The sequence below is a fragment of the Danio rerio genome, chromosome 5 (genome assembly GCF_049306965.1).
Source record: "Danio rerio strain Tuebingen ecotype United States chromosome 5, GRCz12tu, whole genome shotgun sequence".
Classification (NCBI taxonomy): domain Eukaryota; kingdom Metazoa; phylum Chordata; class Actinopteri; order Cypriniformes; family Danionidae; genus Danio; species Danio rerio.
In genome coordinates, this window is record NC_133180.1 from 63,063,219 (window position 1) to 63,091,115 (window position 27,897).

The 27,897-nt window shown below is 36.1% G+C and overlaps 1 protein-coding gene and 1 long non-coding RNA gene across 5 annotated transcripts in view; one reads left to right on the plus strand and one right to left on the minus strand.

Annotated features, from left to right (window-relative positions):
* Positions 1 to 458: 458 nt before the first annotated feature.
* sik2a (salt-inducible kinase 2a) overlaps positions 459 to 27,897 on the minus strand; it is a 65,013-nt gene continuing 37,574 nt past the window's right edge. The window contains exons 7-14 of one of the 4 annotated variants that reach the window (XM_068221053.2): positions 26,280 to 26,432; positions 24,826 to 24,984; positions 12,701 to 12,917; positions 9,305 to 9,547; positions 7,618 to 7,778; positions 6,449 to 6,568; positions 3,550 to 3,644; positions 459 to 3,464 (exon numbers count right to left, since the gene is read on the minus strand). In XM_068221053.2, the coding sequence (XP_068077154.2) occupies positions 3,041 to 3,464; positions 3,550 to 3,644; positions 6,449 to 6,568; positions 7,618 to 7,778; positions 9,305 to 9,547; positions 12,701 to 12,917; positions 24,826 to 24,984; positions 26,280 to 26,432 (1,572 nt within the window). In that variant the 3' untranslated portion in view covers positions 459 to 3,040. 4 annotated transcript variants of the gene reach the window in all.
* Positions 14,281 to 20,810, plus strand: LOC141385629 (uncharacterized). Its single transcript, XR_012406400.1, has 3 exons — positions 14,281 to 14,766; positions 15,420 to 15,822; positions 15,895 to 20,810. It is a non-coding gene; the product is annotated as an uncharacterized lncRNA (long non-coding RNA).

Genomic DNA, 27,897 nt, shown 5'->3' on the forward strand with positions numbered 1-27,897 from the left:
TATCACAGTGTATTATGGCTATATAAAGAGAGAATGATGAGTAGGGCGGGATGTCATTCCTACCGGTAAATGTGCGTTTTATGTCCAATACAAAAGTGAAAGCATGTTTACTATTAACAAGAGCTGTTTATCCTTTAGAAAAATCGACCAAACAGCAGTCTTGGTTTATCTGTTATTACTCTCCATAGTGTAAAGCCTATAATGCATAGGCCAACTGCTATGTATGAGAAAGTCTTACCTCTGATTTATATTTGTTGACGATGTCTGTGGGTGTCACCATTTAAAATGAACGCGCAGCTTTTCGCTTATAATGTCTTTTTGCTCATTGTCATACATTAAAATAAGGACGCATGACAGCTGAGCGGGACTCTGCAAAGAAAAACCCTGACACTCTGACCAATGTGAGGAGAGTTTACTTGCACGTGACTTGTTTTAGTCATTTTGGTCCATTTAGAAACTTTGCTGTGTGAAAGCGAACCGCACCAAGAACAACGTGCCGCATTTTAACAATTTGAATCCCTGTTTTGGAACAAGAAAATTAATCCACAGGTGTGAAAGCACCCTAAGTGTATTGAAGCAAGGCTGGCACTAAACTCTGCCGAGCTGTGGTCCTCCAGGAACTGAGTTTGACACCCCTGCTCTAAAAGCATATGTATTTGCAGGAAAGCTATGTATTGTAACCTTGTTTTACTCCAAGCTACTTTGAAGAGTCTGAAGTAGGTAGTGTGATTTTGAAAGTCAACATGAAATCAAATCAACCCATTTCGTTTAGCATTGTTTAGGAACATCATGCACATAAATCAGAGGATACTATTACGAAGAAGGTTTGTTTTGGTATTCTTTCATTGCGCCACGTCTTAAATATTAGATTTTTCTGCTGACATCACATCGGTTATACACACAAATGTCAAACAGTGCCATTTACACTAGTGCACTTTTGAATAAAAATTTTTTTTTTACAGCATCTTTACCCACACTATTCAACCAAGCACATGATACGTGACCATTCATGCTATTTTGCCAGCATCCATACTTGCAGTCTACTGGTTTTGTTTTGGTCATATGAGAGATACTTGACCATTCAGGGAACTTTATACAAATCTTCGAAAGACCAATCAAAGAGCTATGGTGGATAGCCATGCCTCTGCATTCATAGTTAGTTTTAGTCCCTCTATTTAAGGGGTGGCTAAACTGAGTCCGGGACAGCCGGTGTTCTGCTTAGTTTTGTTCCAACCCTAATCAAACACACCTAGGCTAGCTAATCAAGCTCTTACTTGACCGGGGTCCTGGCCCACAAGGGGGCCTCAGTGAGCTTTGTGGGGGTTCACGTCATATTTTTAGCAGTGAGTGGACAATTAGGAGATTGATCATGTTGCCTTAGTTCATTTTATTCCCTGGCCTACCAAAAATATATACTGGACCCAGGTGAGGAAGCTCCAGCGACAGCAATACTGGAAACACGAAATGCAGGAGGTTGTTACCTGAACTATGGTTTTATTTCATTCTTTCGAATCAAAGCCACAGAGCATTGTCTGCGGCAAAGTTCTTGCTAACGAATGAGGCTGTAAAAAAAAATAATAAGACATTTGCTGACGACTCACCCCCAATACCGTAACAAGCCCAGAGCCTTTTTTGAGGGCAAGGCAAAATAATTAACACACAATCCAAAATGAAAAAATGTGCCACTAATTGGGAACTAATATAAGGCTTATTTAAAAGCCAAAAGGCTTATGTTTTTCAGCTACAAACGGCCTTCTGATATTTTGCTTTTATATTTTACATTAGACTATTATTTGTGCATAAACATATATAGATATAATAATAAACATATCATTTTTTTGTCATCCTTACTGCAAACTTGCTCACAATATTTTTCGGGGGCAAAGGGGGTCTCAAAAAGGTTGGGAACCACTGTTCTAGAACAATGGTACCAAACTCTGGGCTGCAGCTCTGCAGAGTTTAGCTCCAACCTCCTCCAACTCACACCTGCTTAGTCTTTAGTGGTCTTGAACACCTTGATTAGTTGGATCTCAAACCAGAAGGGCATCGGTTCTCCAGAACAGAGTTTAGACATCCTAGATATAGAGGGAATGAAACTAACTATAAATGCAGAGGCGTGGCTATCCACAATAGCTCTTTGATTGGTCTTTTGAACCTTTGCAAAATAAAATGGGGGCTTCTAGCGTTCTCTAAGTGCTCAGTTTCTGTGTGTCAAAGATGACAGAGTAGCGTGGATGCCAGGCCTAATTGTAACAAAACGCAAGTGTTTTAAAATGAGAACACGTGAGTGTAAATGGCACCCAAGTAATACTTTAGATTCAAGGTTCAGTTTAACATCGCTTGGTGCTTTAGGTGTCATAAACTAACAAAATAATAATTGTTTGCAGAATTTATGAATTATATTAGATTGTTTTATGAGTTGTTAAAATATTTGTTGCCAAGTAGGTTGTATGTGTGTCAAAGACAAAAAAGGGTTTTCAAGCATCAGTGTGCCTTTTTTAGACCAAAAAAATAAATAAATAATAAAAAGTCACGTCTCGTGTCTCACACACACCAAATCTTTTGAGTGCAGTTTCATGTTGACTTCAACATTATTTCTAATAATTATGTTTCATTCCTTAGATAAATTCTTGTATTTACACATTTGTCTTAATTAGTATTTAAAAATCACACGATACTACTAATAATGAAAACTTGAGTAGCTACTGATCATTTAAGGATGAAACGAGCTACTTATAAAAACACTGAAACTCGTGGAACTATTATATAGGAAAAGGAATATTGCTTTAATACTGATTTTTAAACTCTATGGTAGCTGCACTACATTTCAACTGTGCTTACTGGAGAAAAAAGAAAACACTAGCGCATCTCACAAACATCTCTGAACACCAAGGTCTGTAATGGTCTACCACAGGATCAAGTGCACGTCTGTAGGTTTGTAAAATGTGGTGTAAACCACCGCGTCTTGTTCGTCCCTGAGGGCGCTTATTTCGCCACATCTTCAGCCTGAGAACCAGCCTCAGAGTGCTGTATTTCATGTTTAGTTCACGAGGACACAGCCTTGTGGAGCTTCTACGGTCTCCATCATCTCGCAGTCCAGGAAAGGGGCTTCAGGTGCGGGTTGAGCTGAAGGGGTCTCAGCTTTACCTGGGGGCAGAGGAGGCTGGGCAGGACTCCATGCGTACTGGGGCTCTGTAGGAAGGGATGGGGTGTAGTTGCTGAGGTTTTCGGGCGGCGGAGGCCACTCTGGGAAGCGGGCAGACTTGGGACTGTATGACAGGGATGAGATGCCAGGCTCCAAAAAAGGGGTTAGGGTTTGGGTCCTTGTAAAGGGAGGGCTGGGTTGGGGGCTGCTGCTGATCTGAGGGTCCTGGGCAGGGTAAGCGTCCTCAGCCAGCTGCATCTGGTGGAAGTAAGCCTGAACCTGAGACTGCTTCTGGAGGTAGAGCCTCTTCTGTTGGAGTCTGCGAAACAGGAAAACAGATAAGCTGAAATTCTTCAGGACAAGCTTCGGGACGTCATTGTTCTATGAATGCGGTTGTTCCTGACCTGTGTTCCTGGAGTTGTTGCTCTAAAGTGCGCGGTGCAGCCTCTTTACAAAACATCTGGCCACTTCCAAGGCCGCTTGCCAACTGACTGGCTCTCTGAATTCAAAAACAAAAATAAGCCATTTTTATATTTGAAAACTCTAAAATGGTGCTAATAATGACATCATTTACTTCATAGCTTAAGCCATACAGTATATATACACACTTGATATTGCACACAGACCCTGAGCGTGCGTCAATATGATTGGAAATCGGGTCTGATTACGCGAGTATGCGCGAGTATGTCTACCGTCTGAAAACGACAACATTGCCTTAGCAAACTGTGAGATATGTAAACTTGGGTATTTTAAGTTGAGGTGCTGTTTGTTTTTATATTAGATTTAAAAAAATATATACAATATTTTGGTGTACACGGTGAATTAAATAACAAATAAGGAACATGCTGAATCGGTTTCTTCACTCTTCTTTATCGTTTTGTTTATGAAGTATAATAAAAACAAAACAAAAAAACGTAAAACAAACCTTAAACAAACCATAGGAAGGGTATAAGAGTAAATGTTGGCAGTTTTAAAACCTTGACTTTTCCAAACGGCTGAAAATGGGTCTCGTTTCATGCCTAGTATCACTGGGTCCAAACAATTTTCACAAAAACTCACTCATATTGCATGTGTGGACAATGCAACCTTTCGACCATGAGAATGGGCATCGTTTATGTCTGCAGAAGGCAAAAACGACTGAATCTATGTCTGTGCTGCTATTTGGAAAATTTGTATAACACTGCCAATTGGTGATTCATTGCACTGTGGTGACTCCTGATAATGTGTAAGTGAGTGAATTAGTGAATAGCGCCGGTCAAAGTGTGCGAAGTGAAGAGTGGGGGGGAAGGTGCGCGCGAACTGAAGAGTTGAGAGTGGGTATGAAGATGGTTGCACGTTGGGTTCAGTGCAAAAGGGGCTGTACCAAAAAGTTGTGGAATTCCGGGAGATTTCCGGGAAACAGAACAATACAGGAGAGGGGCGAGAGATGGGTCTGAAATATGGCACACTCCCAGGAAAAACAGGAGTGCTGGCAGGTATAATGCAAAGAAAGCATGGTTTTAGGGATCACGTTAGTGTTGAGGCCACTATTTCATGATGATGCTGTGAAAAAGAGCAAAAGCCTTCTGTGATTAAGCATAGATTCACCTTCTTCAACTTCTTAGGAGCTTAAAACAATGCTTTAGGTGCACAAACAGTGCTTTACGTGCTCAGCAGCAGCAGCACACAAAGCTATTGTTTTATAATAATGGAGATGACGAACTTATGATTGAAATGCTTCATTTTATTTTAGTGCTCCTAACATTATCAGATCTAAACCTGCATAAACTAATCTGAACAAGCGTATAAACTCTCATTGGTTTTTGACCAATGTTTTTGTTTTTTCCTGTATGGATTAGATGTTATATAATGCTATCTCAGCAGAAATGCTATTTTTATAATACTGTTTTGTGAGGTCTGGATTAATGACGTGGCTTTTCTATGTCTATTAGTTTATTCAGTGGATTAAAAGTGACTTCTTATATAAATTTATCAAAGAAAAAAACTGATATGAAATGTTCAGAAATTCAGAAAAGCTATGGAAAAGATGGTGTTTTTTAATGGATCTATTACCTACACTCATTTCAACACTTTCTTCATACATCGCAATGGTCTGTTTTGCAGACACTGACCATGGGTCCGTTCTTCGTACCTCGCTTAAATGATCTAAGATTATTTGGCAGATCCTGGATCTTTTAATCTTGATAACTGATCTCTCGCTAATTTGGTTCTTCAAACGAGTTCGCGAATCATATTAGAATGTCTGGATAAACTGATCTGAGATCGCTGCGTGTGTTGTGAAGGACAGATCTATCGATCCTCGAAATCATGATCAGCAATGCAACGATTGGCTGACGGCACAGCAGTGTAATGACATCATCTGATTAATATTCAATTATCCATGTGAGCAAAATTACATCAAATTAGCAGTAAACGGCTTGTTAAATATGACACGCAATAACCTTCCACATTTGTTGTGAGCTGCAGGCTTTCCACTTTCATGTGTCAAGTGTATCATCATGTATTTCAATGCAAATCAATGTATTTAGTTCCACATTTAGAAAATATTTTCTTTATTATAGTAGCCGGTTTTTAATCAGTGTAAAGAATAACTGGTTGTTTACAAAAGCGTTTTCATATTGGTAAAGGCGTCTGCAACTTTTGTGAAGCATCAAATCACCGGCATATAAACTATCAAAATATGTTTATGACTGCTGAAATGTATTATTGCTTTAAAATAAGTCACATATTGTGCATTTCTATTATACACAATTTGTACTAAAGCGATCTAAAAAGTTCATATCAATAAGTTTTCTCTTTGCACCACCAGGTGGCAGTCTTTGTACTTTCATTTCGAGGGTGCAGATTGCATACGTTTTATTAATATGTATAACTTAATTCATTTTTTTTTTAATGACTATAACTTTATATATATATATATATATATATATATATATATATATATATATATATATATATATATATATATATATATATATATATATATATATATATATATATATATATATAGTTAAAAAATATGTACCATTTTCCCAAGTGTATATAACTACTACTGTAAGAAAATATCAGAATTCGGAACATACTTTCTGTATTATCTTTGCTTGAACTGAGCCGATCTAATCCTGTTTCTATGAATTGAACCTGCTCCCGATCAGGTTTGACCTAGCAGAACTGTTGCTATGACAACTCTCGGATCAGCTTTAAAGAACGAAACGATCCTGGATCGTGTCAAATCGTCAATATCCAAATCCAGCTAACTGAGTAATCCACGTACGAAGAACAGACCCCATGTATCTGACCCACCTGTAGGCGTTGAGTGAGGTACTGTGTCTCCAGACTCTGTCTCCTAGACAGCAAATAAGGGTGCATTTTTCCAGTGAATGTCGATGGATCTTTTCCACCAAGACATGGCCGTCCTTCTCCCTGAAATTATTATTTTAACATCAGCAAAAATCACAGAGAACAAACAATAAAAAACAAAGAAAAACTAAATCATTAATTTCGCATTTAAAGGGGACCATATTATAATTACACTTGATAAAAACAGAAAATCTGCAGAAAAACTTTGCACATGTCAGTAGAGGTGGAAAGCCCCACCAATTAGTGACCATCACTCCCTTATTAGCATAACTAGCCCTGGCTAAGATCCAGCTGTCCATCATTAGTTTTCATCTGCTTATAATGATGATAATAGGTGCGTTCAACTTCATGCAGCGCTGTTCACACTGATTAAAATCTGTCTTAAAGCAGTGCATGCCGGTTAGAAATTTTGTTCGGATTGATGCTGCGCCGACGCCACATAACTATCTCATGTAGCATTAAAGTATCACAACAGCGCTCCGATATCAGACGATTGATTCAGCCGGTGCAGCATCTACATCAGGACTGCAGGTGCTGTGATGACAACACCGATATTACACGATTGGCTGAGTTCACCGCATGACAATAACCGAGTGTGTTTTGCATTTATTATTGGACAACTTTTGTCTCACAAACTTCCAAACAAACAGTTCACTTTATAAACCATCTCTATCTTGCACATATCAAGCTTGTCATGCAAATATTTTACTGCAGTAGGCCTAATCATCTTTTTTGTAAAATAATTTGTTTCTAAAGGCTTGATTGTTTGCATAGGTCTATTTTCGACCATTTTTAAATGTATTTATTTGAATTAATTGAATACCATTTATTTGAATTTATATCGACAGTCACCAAAACAACACAATTAGGATCAAAACCTTAACGGGACAGGTTCAAAGATGCTATACAACTTTATTTGTGTGGTATTTTGAGCTGAAACTGCATACAGACTACAGAGACATTTTTTAAGACTTTTTTTTTTTTTACATCTTGTAAAGGGGCATAATAGGACCCCTTTAAGGTCAAAATACTATAATGTATAAAAATATTTATTTATAAAAATGTATTGAAATAATCCAATAAATTGAAAGCAGCACAAATGGGTGTCTGACCTGGTGGTTGAGCTGATGGTGAGGCTCTAGGAGCTCCCGAGGGCTGATCATGGTGTTTCCGCATGCTCCACCATCTCCTAACACGATCTGTGCTTTATTGAGCTCCAGGAAGCCCTTGGTCCTGGCCAGGTTCTGGATGTGTTGTCTGAATGCCACCAACCCTGTGAAACCGTGGGTTCAATAAAAATACGGCAGACTTTAGTGAGTGGAAGCGCTGGAGATATTTTTTTGAGTGCTGCAGGGGTGCTCTGACTCACACTCTTCACTACTGCTATAATTAACACAGGAGTGAATCACTCCGATTATTTTCAGCTTTTTAAAAGTGGTCATTATTCACAGAAGGTTAGATATCAATCAGAATGAGGGGTATTCATCTGCTAACAATAAATCCTCCAAAACACTGATTATGACACGTAAATACATGCCTACAGAGAGTAAAGTGGTGGACAGAATTCATACGTGGGCTTCATTCATACGCATTATGGACATGCAAATTGTGTCTTTTGGATATTATGTTCAAATTTGATGAATTCTAGCCTGTGATCTATTCTTTATAGTAAAGTAACAGTTGACTATGTAGTATCTACAAGTAACAGAATAACGCTTGTTTAAAAATAAAGCATGAAGGGCCTTTTCATTTTTGCAGTTTTTCCCCGATACATCATCGCAGAGCTTGCGGAGGTTCGATTTGGGTTCATGCGACATGATTTATATATTGCAATTTTGAATTTAAAGCAATAAATATTTACAAAACTATAATTAGCGAAAAAATTATTTCTTTGATACCTGGAAAGGAATATTTGACCCTATCGATTTACAATATACTGATGCCTATTTTTTGGGCTTTATTGGTGATAATGGTCAGGAATGTTGGACCATTATTGCCTTTTTAGCATAAGTATAGAGCAGAAACTAGCCAGACAGTAATTTGTGAATTGTGGAGTGGGCTAAATCAAAAAAAAAAAAATCTGTATTCTTTATTAAGTGTACTTTTGCTTTTATTCTTGCCATAATAAAAAATATATTTGTAGAGCAAACCATGTTCTGTTGTCATTAATATTTTAATCAATTATAATAGGTAGAATTGTTCAAGATATTAACAAAAGCAAGTGATGCATCAAAGTTTGATTTTAAAAAAATCTTGAATGGTAATAAAAATCCTTATAATTATTAAAATAATTAATAAAGACAATAAAAATCATTTGTTTAAAAATCTTGATCGATATTAATGATATGACGTAGTTCCGGAAACTTCCTCCTTCTATGTTTATCTGTCGGATTTTACAGTCAGTTTGTTTTGAAGTCGTTTTAAAGAACATCACAACGGCAAATGCAGCAAGTATAAAAGCATCGTCCGTTTTGTGAGGTGCATGCACAGTCAGCGGAGGTGCGCGATGCAGCACCAGTCGAAAGTATAAATCCTGCTTCTGTCACCTTCCTTCCCATTTTGATGCCCGTTTTAAACTTCAGCAGACTGTCATGTGATTGGCTGATTGGATGTTTGATTAGCAGCTGATCCAGTGAGCACAATAAAGTGGCCAGTGAGTGCATGTTGACCTTCAGTCCAAAGTCATTTTTTACCATGCAGAAATGCAGTGTGCCCACCCCTCGACACAAAGAATTATCGAAAACGTGATGGAAAACAAAAATGAAAAAGAACATGCACAAGAACACAAATCATCCTGACCTTGTGTGAGAGAGGTGTCTGAAGCCCTTCGACCCTCTCGGAAGCTGATTAATGAGTGATTGTGTCCCTGTGGATTGAGCGTCTGCAGGCAGGCTTCAGGCGGCTTTATGCTGAGGAAGACTGGAGCTGTGGAGCCGGCAGGTGTAGAGTTTAATGCTGGACTCTCTTCAGGAAAGCTGCAGTCGCTCTGAGTTGAACCCATACTGTACTGCGAGTCCATGCTGCTGAGGGACGGGTTCAGATCTGCACACACAAACTTTCATTGTAAATCAAATGTATACTGCAGGGGTGTGAAGATTACTCCATCACCGCTGTAATGAGATGCCAACAGTAGTGATGTAGCATTACTGTCATAATTTTCAGTAATTTTTTTAATATTTTGCTCATAAAAGTCATGCTCATTGGCTCGTGTTTATGTTCTAATTTTGAACTACAACCTCCAATTAGAAAAAGTTTGGACAGTATGGAAAACGCAAATAAACAAAGAAAGTAGTGATTTCCAAATTTACTTTGACTTATATTTCTTTGCAGACAATAAAACACACAATATTTCATGTTTTGTCCGGTCAACTTCATTTCGTTTGTAAATGTATATCCTTACCTGTCATTCAGACCTGCAATACTTTCCATAAAAAGTTGGGACAGGAACAATTCAGGGCTAGTATATTGGTTATGTAATGATGTGATTTGAAACAAGTGATGTCAACAGGTGTGTGTAATTATGATTTGCTACAAAAGCAGCATCCAAGAAAGGTCTAGTCCTTTAGGACTAAAGATGAGCTGGGGATTGCCAACAAATAGGTGAGAAAATTATTGAAATGTTTAAAGGAAGACTTTTCTGATTTAGGGTTCTATATAGATAATAATTGTTTTGTTCTTATGTTCAAGGGTTTATTGAGAAAAAATATTTGGGGGAAGTCTATTAAACATGGGGGGATTCTTATTTTATGTATCTCATAATTGTTATTAATTAAATCATAAAAGTCACATATTTTGTGATTATCATTATAGGTTGAATTTTATTGAGATCATTGTTTTTGGCTAATTCAGCTCTGGTCAAATGGAAGTTAAAACTACTTGGTGATCACATATTCGTTGAGAACTTTTAGTACTGCAACATAATGCATGATTTATATTTATAAGTATAAATACATTCACCTTATGCTGCATTGTCATTTTAAATTTAAAGTATTTGCTTTTTGTGTTTGTATTTTTCATCTTTGTACTTATGCAAGTCTTTAAGGTTATTTTAACAATGGACTTGGCTTATTTTCTTTCTTATTATTATGTAAAGCACTTTGAATTCCTACTGGGTCGCAATGGATGCTTTATAAGTACGCTTGGCTTGGCTTGACATGCAGTAAGTGACATGAGCAAAATCAAAGAGACACAAACTGTCTACTAAAAAAAGCTCTCACTGCCTGTTAATGTTAGTGGAAAACATATCAGAAGTGGTTCATCTTCGATGCCCAGTTTTCTCTAGAACTCCATGTCAAGTATTCCATGCAAAAACTGATTTAAGAGCTAGTAGAGCAAGTGTCTGAGTCCTTAGTCTTTTTATGAATCCAGTAGGCATGAATAAGTAATCTTAAGTTTCAAGTTGTGTCATCATTTTGGTTATAAAGATATATGTATGTATTTGGACTTTCAGCTGTGAAAATTAAACCACACTGAACTGAACTAAACTGAACTTCAACTCTGCAAACTGAACTGACACAGTTTCCATTTACTAGAACTTCAACGTTAAGCTGCTTTGACAACATCTACATTGTAAAAGTGCTTTAGAAATAAACATGAATTGACTTGATTATATAGAATATTAAATGCAAGTAAAGTGTCTACTTAATGTTTTTAATATTCAAAAAATGGGAGAAATAATGTTTTTCTGTTCTTATTCTGACCTATTAAATTATATATATATATATATATATATATATATATATATATATATATATATATATATATATATATATATATATATATATATATATGTATATGTATGTATATATGTATATGTGTATATATATATATATATATATATATATATGTATATGTATGTATATATGTATATGTGTATATATATATATATATATATATGTGTATATATATATATATATATATATATATATATATATATATATATATTAAATGTACATGTGTGTGTATATATATATATGTATATATATATATGTATATGTGTGTGTATATATATATATATATATATATATATATATATATATATAATTATAAATAAGCGATAAATAATTAATTATTAATTCCTGCTCAAATCACAGCGAAGTGTGGACTTAAAATGGAAATTTAGCATTTTTTAGTTGAGCAGTGAATTTTAACTTTTAATATGATGTGATATAATATAATGGCTGCGTCCAAAGTCGGATACTTCCATATAGTACGCTAAAATGGTATACAAGCACAGTATGTCCAAATTCAGAGAATTAGTCAAACAGTATGCGAGAAATACTCGGATGACCTACTACTTTCGGCGAGATTCTGAAGTGTGCATTCGATGCACTCTATGCTATCCCATGATACTCTACGAAAGAATTTGTGAAAAGGAGTGAAGTGACGCAACTAACGTAGGTACTGTAGGTCATGTGATCATGACAAAATGGTGGATGTAGAATGTCTGAGTTCCATTCATTCTACTCTCATTCATATTGTATAAAACGCACTTTTATAACAATTGAGTAGTAAATTTCAATTCAAATGCAGTACCTACTGAGTAGTAGTAGGCGGTTTCGGATACAGCCAATATATTAAAAAATATATTTTAATATATACTTTTTTTTTTTACACTAACATTTGACATTTTAGTGGCTGACCCTAAAAATTGTATAACAGTCTTAATTTTTTACACATCTTTTAGTAGATTTGGACATTTTTCCATTATTTGTTTAAGTATTTTATTAGTTATTTACCGCAATGTTATCATCATTCAAAAATTTGGAGTCAATTTTTATGGTTTTTTAAAACTGTCTATTCATCAAATACTACTGAATAAAGTATCACAAATTTCCAAAACACTATTAAGCAGCACAGCAATAATGATTATGAAATTTTTACGTTTCTTAAGCACCAAATCAGCCTATAAAAATGATTCCTGAAGGGTCACTTGACACTGAAAACTTTAAGAATTAAAATGCTGAAAATTCAGCTTTACTATTACAGGATGTACATTTAATAATTTCAATGATATTTAACAAAAATATTACTCTTTTCATTGTAAGGGTTAATCAGATAATTGCAATAATAATTGCAATCTTTAAGAAGACCATTCTTAAAACAAAACAAACAAAAAAAAAACTCTAAAATTGTGACAGCAAAATCTATATCTATATTTATTAGACTCAGTTGTGTTTTGCACACAGTACTGACCTGTAAGGGGCTGCGCAGCAGGTTGGTTGGTGACCTCAGACAGCGTGTGGCGGCGCTGGCTGAATCGAGCTGTATGAAAGGCGGCGAGGGGAACAGTGTGCTCTTCCTCCGCTTCAATGCCCTCATCAATGGATGTCTCCATAACGTTGCTAGGCAGCGAGCCGCTGACTTTGCGGACCACGACTGGAGGAAGCGGATCCAGCAAGCAGCCGTCCACCTGACATACAAATAAACACACACTGTTGGCAAAACTATTTTGGGCTCAAACAGCTCAGCACTCTCCAGTTTCAAGATCTGACAAAGAAATCAAAACTAAGAGTCAATCAATGTAACTTCCAAAAGAGACAAACAAAATGCTTTGTAATGGAAATGAAAGAAGAAATATCAGTGAATAAGAGTTAAAGTCTTGGAATGGAAATGAATCTACAATGCTGATTGATTTGTGTTGGGACAACATGAAGGAATCAAACTAACTGATTAATATTTACAAATTAAAGTGGATTGACCATAAAACAATTAAATTGTCCCAAACAAACTCAAGAATTGTGTTGTTTCGGCTCATATTAATCAAGTAGTTTGAAAAAACAACAAATGTCATTTTTTCACAGTGTATCTGACAAAAGTCTTGTCGCCTATCCAAGTTTTAGGAACAACAAATAATAACTTGACTTCTAGTTGCTCATTTGGTATTAGAAGTGACTCTTATAAAAGGCAAAGGCCTCTAGATTACGCTTGTTTATACCAAAATAAAATATGATCATGCCTTAATTTTTAATGATTTAATTATATCACTAAGGTCTGACTTTGCTTAGACAAACACTTAACAGAAATAATGTGCAGTAAGGAATATAAAGTCATGGAGCAGTGGAAAAAGAAAGAATATTGTGTATGACTCCCATGAGCTTGGAGGACTGCATCCATACATCTCTGCAATGACTCAAACAACTTAATATTAAAGTCATCTGGAATGGCACAGAAATATTCTTGCAGGACTCCCAGAGTTCACCAAGATCCTTTGGATTCGTCTATCCTGCTGAAGAATTTGCCATCTCTTGTGGTTTGTAATGTAATGGGCAGCACAAATGTCTTGATACCTCAGGCAGTTGATGTTGCCATCACAGTGAATGTAACCCCAAACCATGATTTTTCTCCATTAACCTTGACTGATATCTGTGAGAATCTTGGGTCCATGCGGGTTCCGATAGGTCTTCTGCAGTATTTGTGATGATTGGGATGCAGTTAAACAGATGATTCATCTGAAAAAAATCTACCTTCTGTCACTTTTCCAAATGATCATCTAAAAGTCAAGTTATTATGTGTTGCTCTGACAATTGGAATCAACGACAAGACTTTTGGCCGGTGTTGTATTTTTCTTTGCTTAAATGCATGGTACAGTATATGTCTTCATTTGAATGTTTCATCCTTGCGGTTCCTTTTCTTGACTTCCCTCCAATGTTGCATGCTGTACCTCTCCAACCAGCCTTATCTGCATAAATCTTACTCCTTTCTTACATTTGAATGCCAGCTCACATTCACATCTGCCTGAATCTGTCAACTCATCATGTTTTTTTTTCTTTTTTGATAATCTGTTTCTCTCGGATGTATCAGATGTACATCACAATGTAGAACAAAGGATCTGTCACTGTTCCCTGCTTTAAAAGACACTCTTTTCTTCACAGGCAATTGTATGGCATCTGAAGATTTGGAACGCAGTATACTAGTAACAGGCTACTGTTTTTATTTAATTGAGTTGTGATTTCTTTAAAGTTTTAAAAATGTCGGGTTTCATTTCATAAAGATTCAAAACTTTATTTTTATGTTCAATGAAAGAAATAGATTATTAATTTGACATTATTAGCTGTTATTTTATTAACAACAGTTATGTGTATTTTAATTAATAAAGCATACACCAGAATATGTCTGTTGTTTTTTAAAAATATCAGCAAATATGATATTTTCACAGAGAGAGATCAGTTTTTTGATTTTCTAAAAAGCAAGGGTTCCTATTTTTTTATAATAACAGAGTTAATGATTTTCATTTTTTATTGTTTCCTCACAGCAAGAAGGTCATATATGTATATACACGCACACACACACACACACACACACAAACACACACACACACACACACACACACACACACACACACACACACACACACACCCACATAAATATATATATATATATATATATATATATATATATATATATATATATATATATATATATATATTTATATAACATCTATAATAAGTGAATATAATATTTCACTCTCCATCTTTGTGTTATTTGTCTGCTTATTGTTTGAAGTGAGACTGGATTTAAGTCAAACCACATAATAACAGATTTTTGTGCATGTATAAACATAACGCAATATTTGCACAACTGTGTTTATACAGAAGAAACAGGTTAAAGTTTATAACTTTGTGTTTCAATGGGGTTAAATACGGTCATACTACAAGGTTGGCACAAATATATGGCTCATCCAGTCACTACAAGGTCATGCTAAATGTGTTTGACTGATTCAAGCTGCATCCGAAAGCATCATTTGCTTGTTTGTGTGCTTGTGAGAGGCTCGTGCACAGTCTTAGATCTTGTCCTTACATAGAGGAAACTTTAAATAACTCATCATTTTGCATCATGCATAAGTGAGAAAGGCATCCAAAATTTGTTTTCACCCATTTGGGTTCCCTTGAATAAGTCACTAATAAGCATATAGACACTTTTTTACATAGTTTCTTCTTCTTTTCTTGGTTCTGTTAATGTGTGGGTTTGTCACTGTAATATATTTTGTGTATTTTGGGTGCTGCAGGTCTGTAATATAACCTCTTAATTAGTTGTCTGTGTGAAGTCATAATTAGTTGTTTGTCAATATAAAAGCCTTGGGAAAATCAGGATCTTTATATTTTATAATACTGCTTTATCATGTTCCAAGTGGCACATTCATTGAAACATTAATTTAGATTTATTTACAGAGGATGGCAATGATATATTCATGTTTTCCATTTATACTTGCTCAGGTGGTTGCTGGCTTTGTTTATCAGCCTGCAACCTGAAATCTTTTGTAACAAACATACATAGTATACGTTTTTAGAGCTAAGTTGGTCTGCAAGGTAGCCCAGGTACACATAGATAGTAAAATATGCAGTCTCATGTCTCATGGAGAGATTTATTTATTTTTTTTTAGATGATAGATGTGCTTGTTTTTGGGATGTTTGTTTAATTTGTCTCATCTCAGTCTTCTCAGGTGTGGATATATGCATGTTTGCTAATGCAACTTTTTGTTTATACGCAGAAATACGTTTTGATTGTTTTGTCTTCATGTTCTCATATTTTGTTGGGGGTTTCATGGATGTTATTGTTTGCAGCAGCAGTGTGTTATGTTCTCAGACAGCATGTCTGGGATATTCTGCCAGTAGCAAGTCTTTGTACTTGCTCCGCACCAAAAATAAGCAGTGTAGCAGATCTATGCCGCTAAGACCAAACACATCAACACTGCCATATTCATATTCATTCCTCAACTAAATCTCTTCAAAAGAGTTGTCATGACACAAATGCTTTTATTTTAAGAAATGAGTTATAAGAAATTCTGCAAATGTGTAAATAAGGTGAACATAGTGGACACTGCATTCCCTAAACTCATGTTAAAGCCATATTATAAACCCTGATTATGACTGTAACTCCATGTACTGGCCATCGGTTTAATTTTTTTGAATTATGTAATGCTGCAGTCAGATGCCCTCAGGCAACCAGCAGCTTTTCTGACTTACAATAAGCCAGTTGAAATAAGTTTGTGAGAGCGTGACCTCAACATGTTGAAGCGATTTCTAGATTGCCATCTGTTGAGCTCTACAGGCACAGAGGCTGAATGATTGGCTTATCACACATCCTTTTCTTTAGTAATAAACATTTACATTTGTTCGTTAAAATCCTGCTTTGCCAAAAACAACAACAACAACAACCCACAGTGCACTCAAGGACAAGATTTTGCACTTATCAAAATAAGCACTTGCTCTTTTTGTATGCATGTAAACATAAAAAATACCCGTTGGAGGGTAAACTGGTATTTAAAATGCCATCAATTTATATTGACACTTTTGATAAACATGAGCAAAGAAAGATGTGGAAATAATTAAAATGCATTCTGTTTGGAAGGATTATTCATATGAGGCCAAACTCAGTGAGGCAGCGCTCAATAGCCAAGTTTCATCATATTGTGAAGTGAATATTTTCAAGTTTGCAAAAAAATTTAAACTCATTTGCGAATTGCGTGCATTTCCATCATATTGTTTGAGCAGCTAACTGTAGTATTGGTTACCAAGTAACTAACAGTAAACAAAGCAAGCATAATTGAGATGGCTGATTGGTCAGTTTGGTGTAATGTTCTTTGCGCCAGAATTTACTCGTCAAATTTCCAACTCCCATTATTCACACTTTTTTGCAGTCTAAATCCAAAGCATTTTTATTCAAAATTTGACTATTTTGAACTTGAGCATTGAAATGTAAACAGTCAATTGCCCTAGGAATATATAAGAATAGCATTTGGGTTATGCATGCATTATATAGCCTTAAAGTCAGCATTAAATCAAAATGTCCTCTTCTTACTTTTATTTGAATAAGTAGTTATTTATGTTTATACAACAGCTCTGTCTGGTTCTTAAATCTGATTGGCTGATAGCTGTACAATATTCTGCAATATAAGAACTTGTACAGCCTCCTGACCCTTCTGTATTACTTCACCCACATAGAGTGACAGCAGATGAATAAACTCACTACAGTTTGACAAATATTGCAGCTGTTGGGCAACATAATGCTTTTGAGGCTTTTTAGGTGAGAATGTACTTGTTTAGATTGCATCTATGCAATTTATTTATAAGGATAGTGCCTATTTTAAATTATTATAATTTCGGAGCGTCTGCATTCATCAGCACAACAGTAATCTGGTAGTGTTTGTGCTGTTTTGGCTTAACAGGGTGTATTACTGTGATATTCCGATTGCAACAGAGCAATACTGGGAAATCTCTGTAGACTAATTGCATTTTATTCAGTTCAGCCTTATAATCCTAAAATGTCAGCAAAATCACCTGTTTTGTCATCACTTTAGACATTACACTAGAGAATCATTCAAACACTAGCTCTATAGCAAATTAGTAATGGTTTCTGCTGTTCTGACTTCAGCTGCCGATGTGAATGGTGGAAGAAAGTAGTTTCTCATACAAAAGGATTTCTATGAGGCTCTCTCTGTTTGAGTTTTTTATAATCATGATTATGGCGGCAAACTGTTGTATAAACGCAATGTCACACTCGTAGCAGTGCGATATGGCTGTATATAGTCACTGGTGGAAAACTAAGGCACTCGGCCTGAGGGCTCGTGCCTTAGTGCCAAACCAGTGCTGATATACAGCCATATTGCATTGCTAAGAGTGTAATATTGTTCATATAGCAATTTTTTACCCTCATAATCTTTAATTAAAGACCGTAACCTGTCCTCTACACTCAAATTCACTTCTCTTAACTTCTGGTCACACGGAATGCCTTTAGGGTGGGGCTTTCAGTGCTAGTCCATTTTCCAATTTTCCTCCATTTTGTTAGCAATGCCCATCTTCCAACAATCCAATGCAAAAGGATGAAATCATGCAGCGCTCTACATTTTTTTTCTCATTTCAGAAACCATTTCAGGTGGACAAACTTCACGATAGCGGAAAAAAGGCCAATCTACACTTCCATGTCATGCCGACTTTAAATGCAATACAAAGGAAAATTGCAATAAATTTAATAAACAGCTGTACCTGATATGATCACCAGCAGTGTTGCACTTGGAGACTGCTGGAAAACACTCCCTGTCATAGTACTTAACTACAAATCCCATTATGTACTTCAGTCATACATCTGATTCAGTTACACACACACACACACAGCAGAAGCTGATCAGGACAGATAACTTGGACTATTTACACACCACTTACACACACATCCATGCTGAATCTTGTTTCTCTGTAGTGAACATTTCTAACCGTTTCCTGGATTGTCTAGCCATGCTTTGACTATTGTTTGTATATGTTTGTTTGTTTTGCCACCTGCTATGACCTTTTACCTGTTTACCCTTTGGATTATTTGAATGCAATTGACTTTCCTCATTACAGTACACTAAAAACACAGACTGATTGGCTAGAGGAGCAGCTATCAATCTCCATCACTGCACCAATGATAACGCTGGGAAGTCTGCAGTGATTTAAATGAAATTCTAAAGGCACTGTTTTGAAGGGTAAAAAGTGGAAACGAGATTGTTTGTTTTTAATTTAGAAAACTTTTAACTTTCAATTTAGTATAGTATAATTTCAAATGTGTTTCCATTTTTGATTCACGCTTATCTTTTAATCGGTGACCGTGTCATTTCTTAGTCTAAATAGTATTGTATATATTTGTAAATTAGAACTTTTAATTTAATGTTATTAAATTCTTTTTTTATTTGCAGACATTGTGCGTGCATATTTTGTCCCACTGCACTGTTAAGTGAATGCTTTAGTAATCAAAAATCTCAAAAGTTTTCTCCATGGTTGGTAAATTGCAGAAGTTAGCTGCATCTTGGGTTCAGAAAGTCTTCAAAACTACAATCCGACATTGTTTAATATTGCTTACATCACTACATATTATTTGGATTGTTTTCTTTTGCACACATTTTTAAAGGGGTGGTCCAGAATGTAATTTTAAGGCTTGGTTGTGTTAATAAGATGCAAAGCAATGTGTGCTGCTTATGTTTCACTTGAAGGAAATCATGTTATTTTTTTAATAAATCTCACTTAGTTTATTTACAGCTTCTCAGTTATCATAAAAACGACTGATATATATCCTAGTTCTCCTGAAAGGCCCACCCTCATTATGAAACAAGACCACATTGGTCTTGTGTCATAATGTGCTGCGATTCGTGGATCTGCTCCACATCACGTCCATACAAGCACGCACGTTTTGTGTAAACAGTCAGTCAACCTCATGCTCCCTCTCTAAAATAACATATGATAAGTGTCTGTAACGAGTGAAAATAGGGTGCGGCTCCTTTAAGAGAGAATGTGTGTGCCATTGTGTGTGTGTTTGTGTGTGCGTGTGTATACTATGAACTATCTGTAACACGAGAAGCGCATGTGTGCGGGAGCGTCGTTTATTTTATCTTTTTCTCTGATGCTCGAATTTAGTTATTTTCTGTGGTGACGCTGCTGACAGAAGAATAAAGCACAAGATGTGGGATGCAACCTGTGTGAGCCTTGATTGATTTTTTTGCTGCTACACACCAGTTAGGGGAGCTCTCCTGTATTTTTTAAAATCAACGCGTTACATGACGTCTTTTACACATATCCGGAATATGCCTGTGTAAGTAACATGAATCATTCACATATCTTTTGCAACTTTATTATCTGAGATGGAAAAAAAATGGAAAAGCTGCCTATATAGAGAAACAATGCAAAGTCGTGCACACGCATAGAGAGAGAGAGGCTGCATGCGCCGGCAAAGTGTGTGTGTGTGTGTGTGTGTGTTTATAGCAGTTTGACTGATAAATATGGATTTGTAGCTAAATCGTTAGCAGTGGTCAACAGCATTTCCCGTTGTTTACATCTTTGCTACAACATACCGTTAAGGCACTGTGCATGTCATAATCAATTTTAACAAATAAAAACACTTATAGGTCGTGGCTCAGAGTTCACAGCGTCTGCTTGTTGCTGCTCCTTCTTTGAGGAGATTTTAACCGAATCCAGCAATGAACTAGGACAGATTTTGGAAGCTGTTTTGCCAAATCATGCTTGCTATGTATTTTATAATTCTCTGGAACATAATTAATATTGAACTGTAAGCACTTCTGTCTTTGTGTCGTGTCCTTTGGAACTGAGACTTTGACTTCATTATTTCCCAAAGGGAAAATCACATGTCACAGCAGAACTCTTTATCCTAAAAATAGATAAATAAGTTACATATACATATAAAAACAATAATAAAATTACATTTCATACTGCACACTTTGGTTCCAAATACAACGAGTAAACACTTGTCCATATCTAATATCTAATTCAGTTCAGCACAATTCATCTGGTATGACTTTGGTTATACAATCTGATCACTGTTGGTAAAAAAAAGACTTCCTGTATCTTTCTCTGCAACAGCGAGGTTGAATTAATCTTGTACTAAAAGAGCTTGCACACGCTTGGGCTGTTTCAAAAAGGGTATGACTATCATGGTTCATTATACTGACCAAATTTGTCCAGCATTCGATCATGTGCAATCTCTTCTATGGTAGGTAGTGCACATCCCACAAAAGAACCTGACCTTTTTAAATGCTTATTTAATTTGTTTTTCTCCTTTTCCAACAGTCCCCCTCCCCAGCAGGTTACAGCATACAGAATCACTGAAGACACCACAGAATCATAAAATAATTTTAACAGTGTCTGACAAACACCAAAGGACCTCAGTCGTCTTAATAAATAAATGCGGCTCTGACCCTTCTTATACACCTGAGTTGTATTTTCAGACCAATCAAGCTTGTTGTTCAAATATACACTCAGGTACCTATATGATGAAACAATCTCAATTTCGGACTCGTGTATAATTACTGGCACAGCTTGTGATGGATGTCTACTAAAATCAACAATAATTTCTTTGGTTTTATTAGTGTTTAATTTAAGACAATTTGTTTCACACCAGTCAGCAAAACTTTTTAAAAGCAACCTATACTCACTCTCATCATGATTTCTTATGTAACATACAATTAGGTTGGGCTTCTGTATTTGGAAGCCCAAATACAGAAACAGAGAATCTCTGTGAAAATAGCAGGATGGCATTTTCTCTCTCTGCTGTAATGTTACAGCGCCTCTGGCCACACCCCTTAATTGCGCAGTGTGTGTGCACGGTAAAAGTACTTTTTAGTACTATTAGTGGACGGCGCTGTACATAACAGAGTCCCTTCAGAATGAGTCAATGCAGCACGTCAGTTAAAGGAGCAGTAGCTATGGAGATTGCCTTGCGACAGTGAAGGTGACAAATGTTGTCGTCACGCTTTCCATGAGTGGAGTGAGCACCCGTTCTCATCACATGGTGGCACATCAGGGGCATTTACAAAAACAGGGCCATGGTGTTGTGTAACTGCAAACCTCACATGCTGGAGTTACTGTAACAACAGGCTGCAAATAAGAGGGAGCTGAAATGCAGACCGTTTCCTCATGCGATGATCAATAACGGTGGGCCACATGATCAAAAATCTTATGACATGGAGTGTTATTATATTGAATAATAGTTTTTATTCTTGAAATTCTTTAAAAAATGGTTTATACGATGAGCTCAGATGACTCTGAAAAGTATTTTTCTAAAATTACTTTTTAGTTAGCCTCATATGTTTATGTTTAGTATTTAAACTTTAAAAAGAATGAAAAGAACCGTTGTTTTTGTCATACATGTGAAAATCAAATCTACACACAGGAACCTGAGAAAAATGCTTTTTTTTTTTTGCATCTGAAGTCTTCATATTGTCATAAGTATGAAGATTGTCATAAGTTCTCCACCCTGATAGAATCCTGATAGTTTTTAATAATTACAATTATATAAATTATTTGGACAATGCATAATTTTTATTTTACTTTAATTAAATGAAATGAAGTAAGTTAATTTCATTGAACATTTAAGGGGGTGGTCCACGACGATATCATATTTAAACTTTAGTTGATGTGAAATGTAGCTGTGTGAATATAAACAACATCTCCTAATGTAATACACTCAAAGTTCAATGCTAAGGGAGACATTGGCTTTTGCAAAGTTAGCTTAGCAAAGCCTACAGCGAACAAATTTTGCCCCTCCAGCACAGCGAAGGGGCATGGCAAGAGTTGCTGCAATGCTGTAATGTAGCAAAGAACACTAAAATGACACATTCCAAAGAGCATGTTCTGACATGACACAAAGAGAGAAGAGCTTACAATTAAATTTGAATTATATTCCAGTAAATTATAAAAAATATATAGCTCTAGCATTTGGCAAAGCACAGCTTTCAGAATCTCTCGCAGTTCAGTCCAATATTCAGGTAAAAACTCCTCAAAGAAGGAGCAGCTCCAACCATAATAGCAAAAGATGTGAATTGAGCGCCAAAACCTGCAAGTATTTTTTATTTGTTGAAATTGATTTATTACATGCATAGTTTCTAGCGCTACCGGTAAGTTGTAGTGAGGACGTAAAACAAATATGTAAACAATGGGAAATGCAGTTTGGCACCGTTAACAATTTAGCTACAAATCTATATTCATCTGTCAAACCCCTGTAAACACCAAAATCTTCAGCAGCGCCGCAGTGTCCCTCTATGCACTCGCTTTGCGTTCTACATCTTAAATAAGGAACTCGCAAAAGATATGTGAACGTTTCATATTACTTGCACATGCTTTGCGAATATACATGTAAAAGACACTAGTTAGGTTTTATTTCAGAGAGCATGCATGAGGTTCAGCTGTGACCTCTTTATTTTCTGTCTGATACAGCTAACAGGTACTCTGACTGAACTAAGGCACTACTCTACATGCAAAAGCACATGCTTGTAGGGGCGTTTACGCTTTTCCTGGTAACGTAGAGTTGATCCGTTAATTACAGCACATTATGTTAGCTGACCAATCAGAGCCTCTTGAGGGCAGGCCTTTCGGAGGAACTAGGAAATGACATTCGTTTTCACAACCAAGCCTTAAAAAAATACACTCTGGACCACACCTTTAAGGAACAAAATAAGTACATTATCCAGCTGTTAATTTTATTGTTGTAGTATTGCAATTATTGCATGAATTAAGTGAAATAACTGCATATTTAATGATAATTGATATTATGAACACCATTACAATAATTAGCCCTCCTGTAATTTCTTTTTCTTTTTAAAATATTTCCCAAAAGACATTTAATAGAGCAAGGAATTTATCACAGTATGTCTGATAATATTTTATCTTCTGAAGAAATTCTTTTTTGTTTTATTTCAGCTAGAATTAAAGCAGTTTTTAAAACCATTTTAAGGTCAGTGTTATTTGTCCCATTAAGCCCCATATTTTTTCTTCTAATGTCAACAGTAAAAACAACTGTTAATACAATACAATGATTTGCCTAATTACTCTAACTTTGTCTAATGTCAAATGGCAGAGATTTTTTTCTACCATTTATGCTGTGGAAGAGTGTGTGGCCCTCAGAGGTGTTCATACTTGCCTAATTACTCTAATCTAGTTAAGCCTTTAAACTGCCGTTTAAGCAGGCCCTTTAATATCTAGTAAACATGATCTGTCATAATGACCAAGTCAGTTATTAGAAATTAAATTATTATTATTAAATATTGTTATAATAATATAATAATAATAATAATAATAATAATAATAATAATAATAATAATAATAAATATGGTTATTAAAAATTATGTTTAGAAATTAGTTGGAAAAAAAAATCTTCTCTCTGTTAAACAGAAATTGGGGAAAATTTACAGGGGGGCTAATAGTTTAGACTGTATGTGGCCTCAAAGCTACTTGACATGGATTAAATACCACAAAACACACATTTCAATGTGTCACATTCCTTCATGGCTCTTAAGTATGAACACCTCTGAGGGCCACACACTCTTCCACGGCATAAATGGTAGAAAAAAATCTCTGCCATTTGACACATTCCTGGTGTTGTGCAGTACATGCCGTATCGCCTGGCCTCAGATATCATATCAATTCTGCTGCCTCTGTTCTGACTCATTCATTTATGAATGAGAAGCAAGAAGCGCTTGAGAAACCTACACTGACGCAAAGCCCCAGCGTTGACACCCGGCGCTCAAATCATAGAGCGCTTTTTATTTTTTTTTGTATTATTAATAAATATATATGCAGGTGTTATTTTAGGAGGCTGCTGCGATTCTGCGGGTGAGTAATGAGGAGGAGATCAGGCTGACACGCAGGCAGAGGAACTTCACACGCTGCAGACAAAAGCTCTTACTGCCGTCATACAGCAGCGCCAATGAGTAACGCTGCTATTTAAAACATGCAGGCAGAGCTTATGAAATACAGCCTCAAGCCCGAAAGGAGAATGAGAGATTCCTCTCTGTGCAGGAAGAATCCATTTAATAACTCCTTGTTTTGACCGTAACTGACCTTAGGAGTAGCCACGTCTTCCTCCATGAGCGTCTGATCTGGGGAAGCAGGGCTTTGTGGGAAGGTAAAGGTTTCTGCGGTGGACTGCAGCAAAACAGGTGAACGCAGTTGACGCGCTGCCTGAGGGGGGACGCCCGCTTGAGAGGGAACCGCAATTGTCTGTAGGCACATAAGAATATCACAGTACAGTAAATATAACTGTTAGTGAAATAAGATAGCACTCATATAAAATAAAAAAAATATTCATTACTATTTAAATTATTGTTACTGTTATTTGGATGGCGCTGTGATTTAAGTACTTTATCTCATTTGACTATTACTACCATAGGGTGATTATTAGAGCCCTGCATTTGAACATGAGCCTGTCCGGGTCTGAATTTTTATGTCCTATGGCCAGTCTTTGGGCCAGTTTTCATGTCATGGCTAGCAGCCATGTCAGGCTTTGATCTATAGCATGCATTCCAGGTCTTATTTGTTTTATTTTGGCTAGAATAAAAGCCGTTTTTAATAATAAAAAAAAACATTTTAAGGTCAAAATTATTAGCCCCTTTAAGCTATATTTTTTCGATAGTCTACAGAACAAACCATTGTTATACAATCACTTGCCTAATTCCCCTAACCTGCCTAGTTAACCAAATTAACCTACTTAAGCCTTTAAATGTCACTTTAAGCTGTATAGAAGTGTCTTGAAAAATATCTAGTAAAATATAATTTACTAGTAAAATATAATTTACATAAACTTCCTATTAAATACAAATCTGGTCTTTCAATGACTGTAACAGCATATGCTTTTTAGCAGAAAAAAGACGGGACTTGGAATGATGTTTAACAGAGCGAGGACTTTTTCACAGTATTTCCTTTAATATTTTATACAGAAAGTCTAATTTGTTCTATTTTGGCTAGAATAAAAACGGTTTTAAATTTAAAAAAAAAACATTTTAAGGTCAAAATTATTTGCCCCCTTAAGGATTTTTTTTTTGATTGTCTACAGAACAAACCTGCCCAGTTACCCCAGTTAAGCCTTTAAATGTCACTTTAAGCTGAATACTAGAATCTAGAAAAATATCTAGTCAAATATTATTTACTGTCATCATGGCTAAGGTAAAATACATCAGTTATTAGAAATGAGTTATTAAAACTATTATGTAAACAAAAATTGAGGAAAAAAATATGCAGCAGGGGCTAATAATTCAGGAGAGATAATAATTCTGACTTCAACTGTATATCATAGCACCATGGAATTACAATCTCATACTGCAGGATTTTCTCATCTAAAAAGTTCTCCTTAAAGGTCTCTCAGTATAAAAGCAATGAACCCCCAGCATGTGGTCGTGGAAGTTAAACTGAGCGATTGATGGCTGGATTACAGATTTTATTCCTCTGGATTCCAATATTTACATTTTTATACTAACGCCGTTTCAATATGTCTGGGTAGACTTCACAGATGGGGTTACCTTGACAACAGTCTGCTCGGCGACGGTGCTGGGGCGGCGCTGGCTGGCGTGCAAACGCTGTTCCACAGGGAAACTGCTGCGATGCGCCTTCAACCGCTCCACCAGCAGGTAGTAGATAGCAGCAAAGTGGTTATAGCTTTTGTTCTGGAGAGACTGTGACGGGAGAGACGAGAGTTTTTGAAGAGAGAGAGAGCGGAAAGGGAACAGCAGCAATGTTGAGTTTTTACAAGGACGTTTTGAAAATAATCTGAAAGGCTGCTCTCAGGGAAAATCAAATTTGCAGTTCTGGGGAGAAATTATTTTTAGAAACAAACAAACAAACAAACAAAATGAAGAGTTCACAATTGAAGGATTCAGCTGGATTCATCCACAGGACATTTCAATTTAATCTATCTATCCAATTTATCCATCCATCACCATCCATCCATCCTTTCATCCATCCATCCTTTCATCCATCCATCCACCCTTTCATGCACCCATCCATCCTTTCATCCATCCATCCTTTCATCCATCCATGCATCCTTTCATCCACCCATCCACCCTTTCATCCACCCATCCATCTTTTCATCCATCCATCCTTTCATCCATCCATGCATCCTTTCATCCACCCATCCATCTTTTCATCCATCCATCCATCCATCCATCCATCCATCCATCCATCCATCCTTTCATACACCTATCCATCTTTTTATCCATCCATCCATCCATCCATCCATCCATCCATCCATCCATCCATCCATCCATCCATCCATTCCAGCAAAAATGCTTTTCTTAGATTTTTTTTGTCTTGTTCTGTTTTTTATATTGTATTTAAGAAATAATATGCCAAATTGAAGTTAGTTTTCCCTTTAAACAAGCTAAATAATCTGCCAATGGGGTAAGCAAAATAATCTTACAACACTTTTTTGTAAACATATGTTAAAAATGATTTTGTTCCCCTTATTCTTCTCTTATGCAACAGGTCAGGGTGAGCATTTACTATGGGCAGTACGATATATTTCCAATTACAGTCAGCAGCAGGACATGCAATATTGCTTGTTGTAAACACACAAACACTAATCTGATGCAGAAGAAATAGGTATACAAAGTCCTTTTTACAGTTTCTGGTGTACAAATATGTTCTTGGAGCTTCATGTGATTACAGTTGAACCACTGAAGTCACATGGAAATTTTTTGGATGTCTTTTGTGGACCGTTGCTGTATATGGATTTATGATTATAAATGATATCAGGAGTTTGGAGCATATTTAATAGCAGAAATTAAATTTTTTTTAAGTCAGTTGTTTGATTTCCCAGAGATGGGTTGTGGCTGGAAGGGCATCCGCTGCGTAAAAACGTGATGGATAAGTTGGCGGTTCATTCCGCTGTGGCGACCATGAATTAACAAAGAGACTAAGCTGAAAAGAAAATGAATGAATTCATTTGAATGAATAAATTATTCTGCAGCCTGTCCTGCATTCAATAATGCTTTGTGTTATAGACCCTGTCTGAAATATTCTTTAACCAACACTGACAGATGTTATCAAATACAACAAAAACCTGTAAAGACTTACTACTTTGCAGTTTAATTTTACTTAGCTAAACTCAAAAGATTATAACAGTTCTTCATCCTCTTTGCA